The sequence below is a fragment of the Hemitrygon akajei genome, chromosome 12 (assembly GCF_048418815.1).
Source record: "Hemitrygon akajei chromosome 12, sHemAka1.3, whole genome shotgun sequence".
In the NCBI taxonomy this organism is placed as follows: domain Eukaryota; kingdom Metazoa; phylum Chordata; class Chondrichthyes; order Myliobatiformes; family Dasyatidae; genus Hemitrygon; species Hemitrygon akajei.
In genome coordinates, this window is record NC_133135.1 from 19,602,050 (window position 1) to 19,620,810 (window position 18,761).

Here is an 18,761-nt window from a genome sequence, read left to right on the forward strand (position 1 = left end):
GCCAGAAGAGTAAACAGTTGATGTTTTGGACTGAGACTCTTCATCAGGACAAAGAACCACACACCTATAGAAGTTTGTCAAAGTTTTAGATAACATGCCAAATATTTGCAAACTTCTATGAAATTAGAGGTGCTGTCATACTTCCTTCGGTACTTAAATGCTAGACCCAGGACAGATCCTCTGAAACAGTGGTCCCCAACCATCGGGCCGCAAAGCATGTGCTACCGGGCCACGAGAAAACAATATGATTTGGCGATATGAAACGATATGAGTCATCTGCACCTTTCTTCATCCCCTGTCACACCCACTGATGAACTTGAATGCAAGCAAGATCATTACCCATGTGAGGTCATCAGTTGCCTAAACGCAGTGGTACCCTAGCGCCAGGGATCACTGGTTGGCCTCGGGTAACCGGCCACCTCATGTGGCCAGCGAGAAGTGCCGTTGCTACTGGCCTGGAGCACAGACAGATGGGCACCACCTCTAAACCTGTTTAGTACACTGAATGTTCGTGGGGAACCCAGTGCTAAAATATTGGCAGACGACCTAATTCGGGCTCAGGGTTTCGTAAGTAGCAGAGCAACTACTTCGTTGCAATCTACTGAAAGTCATCCCTTGAGCCAAACTTTTGTCGGCCGATAGATCCTACCTACCTACGGGGGGAGGGGGCGGGTGCGCGCCTCCTTGCACTCCTGCCGCACTCCTCCTCGCTCGGTTGGTCACTCACTCCAGACTGCAACCGCCACGGCCCCAGCACGGGGACCTCCAGCCCTTACCTTGTCCTCTCACCCCACCCACGACCAGCCGCACCTGGCCAAGGCATCTGGCGGTGAGCGGGTGGGCGGGAGGCTGGAGTTTGGGCCCAGAGGCTATCTAATGAGGCAATGATGCCCTCAAAACTGCTTTGGCACTTTAAGTCCAAGCACCCTGCACTTAAAGACAAACCCGCTTCGTTTTTTGAGCGGAAAAAACGTGAGCAAGCAGAACAGAAGCAAGTGCTGAGAGCCATGAAAACTAAATTGCAGAATAGACTGGACATAAGGAAACCCCTTCGAGTATCGCTGTCTCCCATCACCCTTCGAAGGAACCGTCTTGTTGCAGGGAAACAAGGCCAGGGCTCCCACTGATTCAGCGATATTGGTGTGTTGCAATGCTTTTATATGTTCATACGAGGAAAATATGTGCTGTGTGTTTAATATTAAATTTGTTAGATAAACCCTTTTAGAAACAAAATTGAGTGTTATAAGTGACTCATAGTTGCCTTATCACCTATATTCCGGTCATGATTAACACCCCTCCCCCCCCGTTGGCCGGTCCGCAAGAATATTGTCAACATCAAACTAGTCCGCGGTGCAAAAAAGGTTGATGACCCCTGCTCTGAAATAATAACAGAGGAATTTACAAACAAGAGAAAATCTGCAAATGCTGGAAATCTAAGCAATACACACAAAACGCTGGAGGAACTCATCAGGCCAGGCAGCGCCTATGGAAAAGAGTAAACAGTCAACATTTTGGCAAAGACCCTTTGTCCTTCATTTTCTAAATTATTGTACTTCAATGCTATTAATTCTTTAAAAGTGTTTTACTTTATTTTTTGAAACATTGAAATATTTTTCTATCTCATTCAATTTTACGAGTCTTTAAATGTGAAATTTAAAAATATTTATTAAGTTATTGATAGTTCTTACAGCCATGAAGTTTAAAAATACTAAAAGCCACTGACAGATTTTTTCAGCCAGCAAGATGCCACCTTTGTGCCAGTGTCTGCTGATCTATTGTGTTGTCCAAAGCCTTTTTTGCTGTTGAGATTCCTCCAAAAGACTCCGGGATGTGAAAGACCTAAGTGGCTTGTCTTCCACATTTAGTCAATGTAATTGCTGCCTTCGAAGCAGTGATTTCCAGTAAGGGTGCCAGGTAACGTCCATCTTAAGACCCCCTGTTATCAGCCTTGTTTTATGCTCACTTCTGTCTTCCAAGTGGCCAGAGTAGAAAAGCAGTGCAATTAATCAGCTGGCTGTTCTCATGGTTTTCTACAAGGATGATCAAATACAGTCATCAATCCAGTATATTATTTCTTGCTCTTTCTTTACAGATGCAGCTTGACCATCTTTTACCCAGAAATTTTATTTGTTGTTACTAATAATATTTAAAAAGTCTAAATCTTGAAATATAGTACAGAAGTTTGGCTTGGACACTAACTTGGAAAGCAACACGTTATATTTATTTTTACTGTAATTGAATTAAATTTCAGATGCTACAATCAACACATGACTAATCACATATTGGTAGATATTCATAATTTCTGTAATGTATTTGTTATCCAAAATACTTTTTTTTTCTGGAAGCATTAGATGGTAAGTATTTAAGTTGATGGATTTTGAAATTTCCCATTTCCTTCTTTTGGTAGTTTACACAAGCATCTTGTTGAACATTTGAATGCAGAAATAATACTGAATACCATCACTGATGTTAATGTGGCCTTGGAGTGGATACGCTCAACATTTCTTTACATAAGAGCTCTTAAAAATCCAAATCATTATGGTAAGATTTAATATTCCTTAAGTAAAATGCTATAGAATTTTGTGTTTTCAAATTGGATTTGCCTTCTAAGTGTGCCCAAGCTGTTGAGTTAATTTCACACAATTTGAAGGCAAATCCATTTTTATGTTGTTAATTATGAATGGCTGATATACACATTTTAGCATAATTTGTAATGGATAGAAAGTGTTTTAGCATTCTGTAAATGCAATAAAACACAGGTTGTAATAAATTAAAGATCTGTCCGATGGATTAATATACTAAAGTTAGTGTACTAAAGGGAGATGATACTAAAGACTTTAGATTGTCTTAAGGTGTGTCCACAAAATATCAGACATCCTGCAACTGGAGGGGCATAGCATGTTGATTACTACACTGATGACTCTGACTATCCTGGTATAAATATAAATTGTTCCACAGTTGTTATCCACTTTTTTACTATAGTTCACTATGGTCTTGCATTTAATGAAATAAACATAATTATGGTAAATGGCACGATTTCATGAAGAGATAATGTCAGCAAAAATATTTATCAGAAAGGGTAAGATGAGGGAACAAACACCAGTCCTCCTAGAGGGATCAGAAGTGGAAAGAGTGAGCATTTTCAAGTTCCTGGGCACTAACACCTCTAAGGATCAAAACTGGTCCCGACAATTTGATGCAGCTATAAAGAAAGCAAGACAGCGGCTATATTTCATTAGGAGTTCGAAGAAATTTGTTACGTCACCTAAAACACTTGCATATTTCTACAGATATACCACGGAGAGCATTCTAACTGGTTGCATCACTGTCTGGTATGGGGTTGAGGTGCTATTGCATAGGATTGAAGTAAGCTACAGAGAGCTGTAAAATTAGCTAGCTCCATCATGGGTACCAGCCTCATTTGTATCCAAGACATTTTCAAGGAACGATGCCTCAAAAAGGTGGTATCCATCTTTAAGGACTCCCACCAACCAGGGCATGCCCTCTTCTCATTGTTACCATCAGGAAGGAGGTAATGAAGCCTGATGACACACACTCAATGATTCAGGAACAGCTTCTTCCCCTCTGCTATCCGATTTTTGAATGGACAGTGAACCCATGAACATTACCTCACTACATTTTTTACTTGTTTTTCCACTACGTATTTAATTTAGCTATTATATAATTTTTCACCTCCTGTGGGTGGTGTGAATGTCTATTTTTTCCTTAATCTTGAGTCCTCTACCAGAGGCCCGGGAGCTTGATGGTTCGGCACAGTATCCTTGCTGTTCCTAGTAGTGCTCTCTTCTGGACTGAGATTTCAGATGTTGTTCCTGGGATTTATTGCAGCCACTTTTCCAGTCCAGGTGTCACAGCTCCAAGTGACAGTTCACCACCAGGATTACTCTGTCTTTAACCTTCCACATTCTTTCAATCTGCTCTTTCAAGCCCTGGTATTTCTTCAGCTTCTCATATTCTTTCTTCCTGATGTTACTGTCATTTGGGATTGCCACATCTATTACTATTGATTTCTTCTGCTCAATGTCCAGTATTACTATGTCTGGTTGGTTTGCCATTACAGGTCGACCTTCTATAATCCAGCACCATTGGGGCATGAGGAGTGCTGGATTAGTGAAAATGCCGAATTACAGAAGGGTCACGTTAAGCAATAGCTAACCACCTCATCATATTTTTAAAATATCATGTAAATCAGTACAAATTAGGTAATAATGGAACAGAATATTAAATTGAAGCAAGTGAAATTTTAATAAAGTAATGTAATGTACAGGCACAGATAAAATAAAGGGTACAGGTAAATGTACAGGAATTAACTCATACAGAACAGTTGAGCACTTCCGCTTCTAAAGTGAGACGTTTAATATACCTGCAGGCAAAGTCACATGTTTGCAAATGTGGGGTTGTCAGGATCATCAACATCTTCATCATGAAAAATGAGTGAAGCATCAGGAACTGGTGCTGAAACTGGCACAACAGTTTCTTCAAAAACTGTTGATGATGGTGGCAGCACATCTGGGTGAGCAGAAGCAGAAGTCGGAGAAAGGAGGTCTTCTATACGCCACATTTCATGCGACCTCCAGGCGGCCAGGGATTCGGCACTAAGCTCTTCCCTCTTCACTCACAGTTTCTGAGGGAATCCTCATTAGTTTCTTTTCAACAGCTTAGTAATATGCTTAAATTCAGCGGGTCGCCACATCTGATCTGAGGTCGTAGGCAGAAGAGAACTGAGCGCCGGCTGGGCGACACCGGAGAGCAGTGCACGACTGCTGGCAGGTGGGCGAGGAGGCGGACTGACCCAGTGCGCACCAGCTACCCCGCCGCTGGTGGGTGAGACGGATGGCTGCCGGGCGGCCCTGCCTCACTCAAATGACATTAATAAATGCAGGAAAACAAGCAGGGATCGCCTGTCTGTGCTTATAAGAGCACGCCAATGCATGAACAGATCTAGCGCAATCAAAACTGCGCAGCAGATTGGTACGGTGGCCTGGGAAATTTGGAATTACAGTTGCGCGGAAAATTTGAAATCAGTGCCGGATTATCGAAGGAACTGGATTACAAGTACTGTAGTCAGATTAGTGAAGGTCGATTGTACCTGCTTATCAGACTGTATTTGGAAGTCCCATAGGTTCTCTGTCATTCTGCACTACCTTCTCGGGTGTTTCCCATTTGGACTTGGGAGTGTCCAATCCATACTCATTGCAGATGTTCCTGTACACAATTTCTGCAACTGGTTCTGCTATTCAGTGTACACTGTCCCTGCCTAAATCTTGCACCCTGCTACAATGTGTTGGATAGTTTCAGTGGATTCCTTGCGCAGTCTGCATCTTGGGTCTTGGCTGGTGTGATAGACCCTTGCTTCTGTTGCTGTTGTGCTCAGTGCCTGTTCTGTATAGCCATGTGCAGCACCTGTTCTGTGTAACCTTGAGCAGTGCCTCTGTGCTGTTCCTTAGTCCTGTCATTTCCAGCCATTGGTAGGACTTTCTTGTAACAGCCACCTCTGACAACTGGCAATAGTACATCCCACCAGTGGCTTGTCCTGCCAATGTCTCTGGTCCTCTGGCTCTGCATCACCCACTTCCATTTCCATGTCCTTTGCCAGCTGTCTGAGTTATTCTCCTAGTAGGTTGGCCTCAGGATCTTTCTGACATTTTTTTTGTTTGATCAGTCATCAAGTTGAGTCCAACTCTTTGTAACCTCATGGACCCCTGCACACCGAACCTTCTTGTTGGAAGCTCCCTGTCTAAGATCCCCCAAGGTCGTACGCATTATCTGAGTAATATTATCTATCCATCATAGCTTCTGTCATCCTCTCCTTCTTTTACCTTCTGTTTTACCCAACATGAGTCTTCTCTAAGGAATCCTGTCTTCTCATGATGTGGCCAAAATATTTGGGCTTTTGTCTCATAATCAAGTAGTCTGGCTGTATTTCTTCAAGTATTGACTTGTTGGATCTTCTTCTTGTCCAACAAACTCTTAACAATTTCCTCCAGCATCCAAGTTCTAAGGCGTTGATTCTTTTGTATTCAGTCTTACTAATAGTCCAGCTCTCACAGCCATACATCACAACTGGAAATACCATAGACTTGACTATACAGATCTTTGTAGACAATGTTATGTCTCTGCTCTTCAGTATTTTATCTAAATTTGCCATTGCTGACCTCCCCAGAAGTAAACGCCATTTGATTTTGTGGCTGCAGTTACCATCTTACAAATCTTTGAATCAAGGAAGACAAACTCCATCACTGCTTTCACTTCCTTTCCATTTATTACCATGGAGTTAATAGGGCTGGTCAACATAATCGTGGTTTTCTTAATATTGAGCAACAAGCCAGCTTTTGCACTCTCTTCTTTCACTTTGATTAGAAGCTTCCTCAGATCCTCCTCACTTTCAGCCATTAGAGCATATCTGAGGTTGTTAATATTTCATCCGGCAATTTTGATTCCAACATTAGGGTCCTTTAGACCAGCTGTCCTCATGAATTGAATTGAATTGACTTTATTTCTTACATCCTTTTCATACATGAGGACTAAAAATCTTTATGTTACGTCTCCATCTAAATGTGCAATGTACAATCATAATAATTTATAATAAATAGAACAGTCTATGTAACATATGTTACGGATTGATTCAGCAACAATAAATATATAAGTGAGGCTGGGTTTTTATAACAAATAAAACATTTATTAAACACTGAAAAACAAACCCCAAAAATAAACAAACCACTAACGCAACCGGAAATCAGCTGCTGTGCGGCAGCTTAAACAGTTCTTAAAGGAATAAAGCGAAAACTGTTCTTCAAAGTAGTACTGCAAAAGTTCAAAATGCTTACAGTCCATTTAAGGGAGAGACTTTTTAGACGATTTAAATTCTCTTTCACGTCGTGTTGCTGCGGCTCCCAGTCGAACTATACTTTTCTCACGGAGAATTTACAAAGATGAAAATGAAACGGCTTAAAGGCACTGACCTTTCCTTGACAAAACTGTACCCAAACCCTTTCTGCTATTCACAGGGGTTATCAGAGGGACAGCCAACGAATTCTTTCCAAATGAGGATCAAACAAGATCAAACCTGTTTCACCGTCGAAATCGACTTTCCTCGATCTTTTAGCTCCCGAACTCCGATCTTCACTCTCCACTGATTTTTTAACTGGCAGTATTATAAAGAAACTGCCGGCAATGACCTTTTAAACTTTAGGCATTAAATAAAACTCCATCTTTCAACCAAACTGCATCATAATATTGGACCACGCAGTGGCATGGAGTCAAAATGGCAAATCCAGCCACGAACTGCCTCTCCTCACAGGGAAGAGTCCTCCTTTTATACCCTGTAAAAAAAACCTGTCACATGACCTCTACTGGCGGGGAAAATGACGTCACTCCACCATCACAAGACCACTACCTTAAGTCCAGTATAGCTTCAACACCACTGTCACGTGACAGGTACAAGATACCCACAGGTACGTAACACATAGAAATGCACTCAAGTCAGTGTGAGTTAATCAGTCTGATGGCCTGGTGGAAGAAGCTGTCCCGGAGCCTGTTGGTCCTGGCTTTCAGGTTGTGGTACCATTCCCTGGATGGTAGCAGCTGGAATAGATTGCGGTTGGGGTGGCTTGGGCCCCTAATGATCCTACAGGCCCCTTTTTCACACCTGTCTGTGTAAATGTCCTGAACCATGTGAAGTTCACAACTACAGATACACTGGGCTGACAACACCATTCTCTGCAGAATCCTGTGATTAGGGGAGGTACAATTCCCATACCAGGCAGTGATGCAGCCAGTCAGGATGCACTCAATTGTGCCCCTGTAGAAAGTTCTTAGGATTTGGGGCCCATACCAAACTTCCTCAGCTGTCTGAGATAGAAACATAGAAACATAGAAAATAGGTGCAGGAGTAGGCCATTTGGCCCTTCGAGCCTGCATCGTCATTCAGTATGATCATGGCTGATCATCCAACTCAGAACCCTGTTCCTGCTTTCTCTCCATACCCCCGATCCCTTTAGCCACAAGGGCCATATCTAACTTCCTCTTAAATATAGCCAATGAACCGGTCTCAACTGTTTCCTGTGGTAGAGAATTCCACAGATTCACCACTCTCTGTGTGAAGAAGTTTTTCCTCATCTCGGTCCTAAAAAGCTTCCCCTTTATCCTTAAACTGTGACCCCTCATTCTGGACTTCCCCAACGTCGGAGACAATCTTCCTGCATCTAGCCTGTCCAATCCCTTTAGAATTTTATATGTTTCAATAAGATCCCCCCTCAATCTTCTAAATTCCAGTGAGTATAAGCCTATTCGATCCAGTCTTTCTTCATATGAAAGTATTGCCATCCCAGGAATCAATCTGGTGAACCTTCTCTGTACTCCCTCTATGGTAAGAATGTCTTTCCTCAGATTAGGGGACCAAAACTGCACACAATATTCTAGGTGCGGTCTCACCAAGGCCTTGTACAACTGCAGTAGAACTTCCCTGCTCCTGTACTCAAATCCTTTTGCTATGAATGCCAACATACCATTTGCCTTTTTCACCACCTGCTGTACCTGCCTGCCCACCTTCAATGACTGGTGTACAATGACACCAAGGTCTCGTTGCATCTCCCCTTTCCCTAATCGGCCACCGTTCAGATAATAATCTGTTTTCCTGTTCTTGCAACCAAAGTGGATAACCTCACATTTATCCACATTAAATTGCATCTGCCATGAACTTGCCCACTCACCTAACCTATCCAAGTCACCCTGCATCCTCTTAGCATCCTCCTCACAGCTAACACCGCCACCCAGCTTCGTGTCATCAGCAAACTTGGAGATGCTGCATTTAATTCCCTTGTCTAAATCATTAATATATATTGTAAACAACTGGGGTCCCAGCACTGAGCCTTGCAGTACCCCACTAGTCACTGCCTGCCATTCTGAAAAGGTCCCGTTTACTCCCACTCTTTGCTTCCTGTCAGCCAACCAATTCTCTATCCACATCAATACCATACCCCCAATACCATGTGCTTTAAGTTTGCACACTAATCTCCTGTGTGGGACCTTGTCAAAAGCCTTTTGAAAATCTAAATATACCACATCCACTGCCTCTCCCCTATCCACTCTACTAGTTACATCTTCAAAAAATTCTATAAGATTCGTCAGACATGATTTTCCTTTCTCAAATCCATGCTGACTTTGTCCGATAATTTCACCTCTTTCCAAATGTGCTGTTATCACATCTTTGATAACTGACTCTAGCATTTTCCCCACCACTGATGTCAGACTAACCGGTCTATAATTCCCCAGTTTCTCTCTCCCTCCTTTTTTGAAAAGTGGGGTTACATTAGCCACCCTACAATCCTCAGGAACTAATCCAACATCTAAGGAGTTTTGAAAAATTATCACTAATGCATCCACTATTTCTTGGGCTACTTCCTTAAGCACTCTGGGATGCAGACCATCTGGCCCTGGGGATTTATCTGCCTTTAATCCCTTCAATTTACCTAACACCACTTCCCTACTAACATGTATTTCCCGCAGTTCATCCATCTCACCAGACCCTCGGTCCCTTACTATTTCCGGAAGATTATTTATGTCCTCCTTAGTGAAGACAGAACCAAAGTAGTTATTCTGCCATGTCTTTGTTCCCTATGATCAATTCACCTGTTTCTGACTGTAAAGGACCTACATTTGTCTTGACCAATCTTTTTCTTTTCACGTATCTATAAAAGCTTTTACAGTCAGTTTTTATGTTCCCTGCCAGCTTTCTCTCATAATCTTTTTCTCCTTTCCTAATTAAGCCCTTTGTCCTCCTCTGCTGGACTCTGAATTTCTCCCAGTCCTCAGGTGTGCCGCTTTTTTTTTGCTACTTTATATGTTTCTTCTTTGAACTTGATACTATCCCTAATTTCCCTTGTCAGCCACGGGTGCACTACCTTCCCTGGTTTATTCTTTTGCCAAACTGGGATGAACAATTGTTGTAGTTCATCCATGCGATCTTTAAATGCTTGCCATTGCATATCCACCATCAACCCTTTAAGTATCATTTGCCAGTCTATCTTAGCTAATTCATGTCTCATACCTTCAAAGTTACCCTTCTTTAAGTTCAGAACCTTTGTTTCTGAATTAACTATGTCACTCTACATCTTAATGAAGAATTCCACCATATTATGGTCACTCTTACCCAAGGGGCCTCGCACGACAAGATTGCTAACTAACCCTTCCTCATTGCTCAATACCCAATCTAGAATGGCCTGCTCTCTAGTTGGTTCCTCGACATGTTGGTTCAGAAAACCATCCCTCATACATTCCAAGAAACCCTCTTCCTCAGCACCCTTACCAATTTGGTTCACCCAATCTATATGTAGATTGAAGTCACCCATTATAACTACTGTTCCTTTATTGCATACATTTCTAATTTCCTGTTTAATGCCATTCCCAACCTCACTACTACTGTTAGGTGGCCTGTACACAACTCCCACCAGCGTTTTCTGCCCCTTAGTGTTATGCAGCTCTACCCATATCGATTCCACATCCTCCAGGCTAATATCCTTCCTTTCTATTGCGTTAATCTCCTCTCTAACCAGCAATGCTACCCACCTCCTTTTCTTTCCTGTCTATCACTCCTGAATATTGAATATCCCTGGATGTTGAGCTCCCATCCTTGGTCACCCTAGAGCCATGTCTCTGTGATCCCAACTATATCATATTCATTAATAACTATCTGCACATTCAATTCATCCACCTTGTTACGAATGCTCCTCGCATTGACACACAAAGCCTTCAGGCTTGTTTTTACAACACTCTTAGCCCTTATACAATTATGTTGAAAAGTGGCTCATTTTGCTTTTTGCCCTGGATTTGCCTGCCTGCCACTTTTACTTTTCACCTTACTACTTTTTGCTTCTACCCTCATTTTACACCCCTCTGTCTCCCTGCACTTGTTCCCATCCCCCTGCCACATTAGTTTAAAGCCTCCTGAACAGCAGTAGCAAACGCTCCCCCTAGGACATTGGTTCCAGTCCAGCCCAGGTGCAGACCGTCCTGTTTATACCGGTCCCACCTCCCCCAGAACTGGTTCCAATGCCCCAGAAATTTGAATCCCTCCCCCTTGCACCATTTTTCAAGCCACGGATTCATCTGAAATATCCTCCTATTTCTACTCTGACTAGCATGTGCCACTGGTAGTAATCCAGAGATTATTACCTTTGTGGTCCTACTTTTTAGTTTATCTCCTAACTCCCTAAATTCACCTTGTAGGACCTCATCCCATTTTTTACCTATATCGTTGGTACCTATGTGCACCACGACCACTGGCTGCTCACCTTCCCATCCAGAATGTCCTGCAGCTGCTCAGAGACATCCTTGACTCTTGCACCAAGGAGGCAACATACCATCCTGGAGTCTCGTTTGCGGTCACAGAAACGCCTATCTATTCCCCTTACAATTGAATCCCCTATCACTATAGCTCTCCCACTCCTTTTTCTTCCCTCCTGTGCTGCAGAGTCACCCATGGTGCCATGAACTCGACTGCTGCTGCCTTCCCCTGATGAGACATCTCCCCCAACAGTATCCAAAACAGTATATCTGTTTAGGAGGGAGATGACCTCAGGGGACTCCTGCACTACCTGCCTACTGCTACGCTGTCTAGTGGCCACCCCTTCCCTTTCTGCCTGTGTAGCCTTTACCTGCGGTGTGGCCAACTCACTGAACGTGCTATTCACGACTTTCTCAGCATCGCGGATGCTCCAGTATGAATCCAATCGCAGCTCCAGACGCTCAATGCGTTCTGCCAGAAGCTGCAGTTGGACACACTTCCTGCACACATAGTCGTCAGGGACACTGGAAGTATCCCTGATTTCCCACATGCTGCAGGATGAACAAACCACGGGGCCGATCTCAGCTGCCATGACCTACCCAATACTTGCCTCAACTTTTGAAACTTTCTCCTTTGAAAGGAACTTACCCAGCCTTACCTCATCTTGAAAGAGACGCTACTGTGCCTTTTTCATCACACAGCTAGTGTGTACAGACCACGTAAGGTCTTCGGCGATGTGGATGCTGAGGAACTTAAAGCTGTTTACCCTCTCAACCCCAGATCCATTGATGTCAATAAGGGTTAGTCCGGCTCCATTTCTCCTGTAATCCACAACCAGCTCCTTTGTTTTTGTGACATTGAGGGAGAGGCTGTTTACTTGACACCACTGTGTCAGAGAGATAACTTCTTCCTTGTAGGCCACCTTGTTATTGTTTGAGATTAGGCCAATCAATGTAGTGTTGTCGGCAAATTTAATTAGCAGATTAGAGCTGTGGGTGGCAACACAGTTGTGGATATACAGGGAGTAAAGGAGGGGACTTAGTACACAGCCCTGAGGGACTCCGGTGTTGAGAGTCAGAGGGGTGGAGATGAGGGAGCCCACTCTTACCACCTGCCAGCGATCTGACAGGGAGTCCAGGAGCCAGCTGCACAAGGCAGGGTCAAGGCCAAGGTCTTTGAGCTTCCTGTCAAGCCTGGAGGGAATTATGGTGGTGAATGCTGAACTGTAGTCCAAGAATAGCATTCTCACATAAGCATCCTTCTTCTCCAGGTGTGTAGAGCAGTGGCTATTGTGTCATCTGTCGATCGGTTGAGTTGGAGGGTGAATTGTAGGGGGTCCATTTTGGGTGGTAGCATGCTGCAGATGTGTTCAGCATATAAATTAAATAAGTAGGGTGACAGTATGTAGTCTTGTTGTAATCCTTTCCCAATCTTGAACTCGTTTGTTGTTTGGTGTTCAGTTCTAACTGTTGCTTCTTGATCTTCATACAAATTTCTCATAAGGCAGATCAGATATCCAGCTACACTCATACTCATTCCTGACATACTCATGGATATTTTGGCCTTGGTACTTGCTAGTCCCCAAACTCTATTATTCTGGTGGGTACAGTCACTCGACATTGGACTTGGGATGGAATCCTCCATGTATTGTCAGAAGTTTCAGGGTCTTGAAGTCTGCGGCTTCCAGTTTGTTCCTTGGCTAGCACACTACTGCAGCTGGGTATCTGATGACTGGTAGGGTGAATGTGTTGATGGCTCTGATCATATTCTTCCCATTCAGCTGGCTTTTTAGGGCCTGTCTCACTCTTTGGCGGTTCTTGAACATTGCAGCCTTCCTTGTGTCCTCATTGTGGTGGCTTCCATGTGCCTGCAGGATCCCTAGGTATTTGTAGTTGTCCAACTACACTTTTCTAGTCCCAGTTTCTCTCCTGTACACCCTTGTCAGGTGGATTAGTGAGTATATGTCTCTTTCATTTCTAGCATACAGCTTGATGTCATCCATGTTTAAGAGGTGGATGATGGTTATTCCACTCTTGAACCCGTACCCATATCCACTCTTTGAGATGAAATGGCTGAGGGGGTTCAATCCTATGCATAACGACAGTGGGGATAGTGCAACACCCTGGTATATTCCACATCTGATGGTCACATGTGGAATGCAAAAGTTTTTCAAATACGTAAAAAATTAAAAGAGAGATGAGAGTGGATATAAGACCGCAAGAACATGAGGCCGGAGAAATAATAACAGGGAGCAAGGAGATGGCAGATGAACTAAATGGGTATTTTGCATGAGTCTGCATTGTGGAAGACACTAGCAGTCAGCCAGATATTGTAGAGTGTGAAGGAAGAAAAATGAGTGCAGTTACTATTACAAGGGAGAAGGTGAACTGCACCCTAGGGTTGTGATAGTGATACTTCACTACTAGATGAACTCAACGCCTTCTACGCATGCTTTGAAAGGGAGAACATAACTATGGCTGTGAAGATCTTTGTTGCACCTGATGACCCTGTGATCTCTGTCTCAGAGGCCGATGTTAGACTGTCGTTAAAGAGAGTGAACCCTCATAAGGCAGATGGTCCTGATGGAGTGCCTGGTAAAGCTCTGAAAAAGTGTGCCAACCAACTAGTGGGAGTATTCAAGGACATTTTCAACCTCTCACTGCTACGGGCAGAAGTTTCCACTTGCTTCAAAAAGGCAACAATTATACCAGAGCCAAAGAAGGACAATGTGGGCTGCCTTAATGACTATCACCTGGTAGCACTCACTTCAACAGTGATGAAATGCTTTGAGAGGTTGGTTACGACTAGACTGAACTCCTGCCTCAACAAGGACCTGGACCCATTGCAATTTGCCTATCGCCACAATAGGTCAACGGCAGACGCAATCTCAATGGCTCTCCACATGGCTTTAGACCACCTAGACAACACAAACACCTATGTCAGGATGCTGTTCATTGACTATAGCTCAGCATTTAATACCATAATTCCCAGAATCATGATTGGGAAGTTGCAGAATCTGGGCCTCTGTACCTCCCTCTGCAATAGTCTATGCAGGTTGGTGATAACATATTCTCTTCGCTGATGATCAACACTGGTGCACCTCAGGGGTGTGTGCTTAGCCTACTGCTCTACTCTCTGTATCCACATGACTGTGTGGCAGGCATAGCTCAAATAACATCTACAAATTTGCTGACGATACAACCATTGTTGGTAGAATCTCAGGTGGTGACGAGGGGACGTACAGGTGTGAAATATGCCAACTAGTGGAGTGGTGCTGCAGCAACAACCTGGTACTCAACGTCAGTAAGATGAAAGAGCTGATTGTGGACTTCAGGAATGTTAAGATGAAGGAACACATACCAATCAGTAGTGGAGAGAGTGAGCAGCTTCAAGTTCCTGAGCATCAAGAAATCTGAGGATCTAACCTAGTCCCAACATATTGATGTAGTCATAAAGAAGGCAAGACAGCACTATACTTTATTTGGAGTTTGAAGAGATTTGGCATGTCAACAAACACACTCAAAAACTTCTATAGTTGTAACATGGAGAGCATTCTGACAGGCTGCTTCACTGTCTGGTATGGAGGGGCTACTGCACAGGACTGAAAGAAGCTGCAGCTGGTTGTAAATCTAGTCAGCTTCATCTGGGCACTAGCCTACAAACTACCCAGGACATCTTTAGGGAGCGGTGTCTCAGAAAGGCAGCGTCCATTATTAAGGACCTCCAGCACCTAGGGCATGCCCTTTTCTCACTGTTACCATCAGGTAGGAGATACAGAAGCCTGAAGGCACACACTCAGTGATTCAGGAACAGCTTCTTCCCATCTGCCATCCTTTTCAAATCTTTTTTATTATTATTATTATCCAAAATAACAAGAGTACATCGAAGTAGGTAACACAATGTCTCAAAGGAAAAAAAAACAATGTTTTAAAGATTGAAAAATATAGTGACACAAAAAAAAGAAAAGGAAAAAACCCTACTAAAACAAAGAAAAGTGAGAGAAAAAAGAACCCATTAGGTGTTGAACCCCGGAGCCACGTGTCATACAAAAAGCTTCTAAGGATAAACATCAAACTGCCAGCAAAAAAATTATTCCAAAATTTACAATTAGATCGTGGAGGAAATCTATCAATTAACTCAAATGGTAGTAATGAGCAAATGAACCCCATCTTTTCTCAAAATCAAATATAGGTTCGAAGGTTGGACTTCTAATTTTCTCCAAACTAAGACATAACATCACTTGAGAAAACCATTGTGACAGAGTGGGAGCCGATGTATCCTTCCACTTCAACAGAATGGCCCTCCTAGCTATCAATGTAACAGCCGCAATAACATGTTGGTCAGACAAAGAAATATTGTGGATATTTTGAGGGATTATTCCAATGAGCACATTTAATTTGTTAAGTTGTAAATTAATTTTAAGTGCTTTAGAAATTGTAGAAAAAACTGACTTCCAAAACTGTTCCAGTATAGAACAAGACCAAAACATGTGTCAGTGTAGCTGTCTCAGTTTTACATCACAATCACAATCACTATCAACATTAGGAAAGATTTTAGACAATCTCTCCTTCGTCAAATAGTAACGATGTACAATTTCAAATTGAATCAGAGAATGACTTAGCACAAATCGAAGAAGAGTTAACCAGCTTCATAATCTGCATCCAGTCCTCTGCCATAAAAGTCAAATTAAGTTACTTTTCTCAATCTTGTTTAATCTTAAATAAAGGACGCTTATCCCATTTTAATAATAAATTATAAATTCTTCCAATGGAACCCTTCATCAAAGGGTTCATATTTGTAATAGTATCTAACATGTCGGCATCCAATATGTAAGGAAAATTACTTAAATATTTTTGTAAGAAATGTCTAACTTGAAGGTATTGTAAAAAGTATGAGTATAATAGACAATAGACAGTAGGTGCAGGAGTAGGCCATTCTGCACTTCTAGCCAGCACCACCATTCACTGTGATCATGGCTGATCATACACAATCAGTACCCCGTTCCTGCCCTCTCCCCATATCCCTTGACCCCGCTATCTTTAAGAGCTCTATCTAACTCTCTCTTGAAAGCATCCAGAGACTTGGCCTCCACTGCCTTCTGGGGCAGAGCATTCCACATATCCACCACTCTCTAGGTGAAAAAGTTTTTCCGCATCTCTGTTCTAAATGGCCTACCCCTTATTCTTAAACTGTGGCCTCTAGTTCTGGACTCACCCATCAGCGGGAACATGCTTCCTGCCTCCAACGTGTCCAATCCCTTAATAATCTTATATGTTTCAATCAGATCCCCTCTCATCCTTCTAAATTCCAGTGTATACAAGCCCAGTCGCTCCAATCTTTCAAGATATGACAGTCCCGCCATTCTGAGAATTAACCTTGTGAACCTACGCTGCACTCCCTCAATAGCAAGAATATCCTTCCTCAAATTTGGAAACCAAAACTGCACACAATACTCCAGGTGGGGTCTCACCAGAGCCCTGTACAGCTGCAGAAGGACCTCTTTACTCCTATACTCAACTCCCCTTGTTATAAAGGCCAGCATGCCATTAGCTTTCTTCACTGCCTGCTGTACCTGCATGCTTGCTTTCATTGACTGATGTACAAGAACACCTAGATCTTGTTGTACTTCCCCTTTTCCTAACTTGACTCTGTATAGATATTAATATGCCTTTCAGTTCTTGCCACCAAAGTGGATAACCTCACATTTATCCACATTAAACTGCATCTGCCATACATTCGCCCACTCACCTAGCCTGTCCAAGTCACCCTGCATTCTCATAACATCCTCCTGACATTTCACACTGCCACCCAGCTTTGTGTCATCGGCAAATTTGCTAATGTTACTTTTAATCCCTTCATCTAAATCATTAATGTATATTGTAAACAGCTGCGGTCCCAGCACCGAACCTTGCGGTACCCCACTGGTCACAGCCTGCCATTCCAAAGGGGACCTGTTAATCGCTACTCTTTGTTTCCTGTCAGCCAGCCAATTTTCAATCCATGTATGAAAGAGAATATTTATCAACTAATTGTTCAAAAGATATCAGTCTATCTTCTTTAAATAGATCTAAAAAAGAATTAATACCTTTATTTTTCCAAAATAAAAAATTGGATCATTCAAAAAAGGCTTAAAAAATAATTTTGATAAATTAAACTACAAAGTTTAAATTTTTTAAGATTAAAAAAATTACAGAACTGCAGCCAAATTTATAAATAATTCTTAATCACAGGGTATAAATTTAAGTTAACAACTTTAGCTAATCGTATAGGTAGAGCAGCTCCCAATAACGAGGTTAAATAAAACTGTTTCACAGCTTTCAATTCCTGATCTACCCAAATTGGCCGCTCGTTCTTATCAACCCAGTGTAACCAAAAGGACATATATCGCACATTAACAGCCCAGTAATACATTCTTAAATTAGGCAAAGCAAGACCTCCATCCTTTTTCAATTTTTGTAAGTGACATTTACTAATTCTTGGTCTTTTATCATCCCAAATAAAAGATGAGATGATAGAATCAATTCAATCAAAAAACTTCTTAGACAAAAAAAGGGATATTCTGAAATAAATATAAAATATAAAAGTTAGGGGGCAAAAGTTTAGGGGTAACACAAGGGGGAACTTCTTTACTCAGAGAATGGTAGCTCTGTGGAATGAGCTTCCAGTAGAAGTGGTAGAGGCAGGTTTGATTTTGTCATTAAAAAAAAATTGGATAGGTATATGGACAGGAAAGGATGGAGGGTTATAGGCTGAGTGTAGGTAGGTGGGACTAGGTGAGAGTAAGCATTCGGCACGGACTAGAAGGGCCGAGATGGGCTGTTTCTGTGCTGTAATTGTTATTTATGGTTATAATTTTGGTAAAATCATCATTTTGACTATATGGATGCGGCCAGCAAGTGAAAACGTAAGTGGGTTCCATCTACTAAATAAATACTTCATAGAATCTACCAAGGGAACAAAATTAGCTTTATAAAGATCCTTGTATTTTTTAGTGATTATAACGCCTAGATATCTAAGGGAATCCGTAACTTTGAAAGGAGTATTATCATACATAGAAACAGATTCATTTAAAGGAAACAGTTCACTTTTATTAAAGTTAATTTTATATCCTGAAAAATCTCCAAATTCATTAAATAATTTTAGCAAGGCAGGGATCCCTCTGCCATCCGATTCCTAAATGGACATTGAAGCTTTGGACATTGCCTAATTTTTAAAAATATATACAGTATTTCTGTTTTTGCACAGTTTTAAAAATCTATTCAATATATTCAGATTCAGATTCAGTTTATTGTCATTTAGAAACCACAAATGCAATGCAATTAAAAAATGAAACAACGTTCCTCCTGAATGATATCACAAAAGTATATGACAAAACAGACTACACCAGAAAATCCACATAACGTTTGGCAATCCCCAATCCAGAGTCCGGAGAGGCTGCTGCGTATTAATATCGCGC

The 18,761-nt window shown here is 42.1% G+C and overlaps 1 protein-coding gene across 1 annotated transcript in view; it reads left to right on the top strand.

Annotated features, from left to right (window-relative positions):
• hfm1 (helicase for meiosis 1) overlaps positions 1 to 18,761 on the top strand; it is a 103,700-nt gene that overhangs the window by 28,976 nt on the left and 55,963 nt on the right. Inside the window, exon 14 of the mRNA XM_073063920.1 lies at positions 2,408 to 2,541. Coding sequence (XP_072920021.1) covers positions 2,408 to 2,541 — 134 coding nt within the window. The remainder of the gene's footprint in view (positions 1 to 2,407; positions 2,542 to 18,761) is intronic.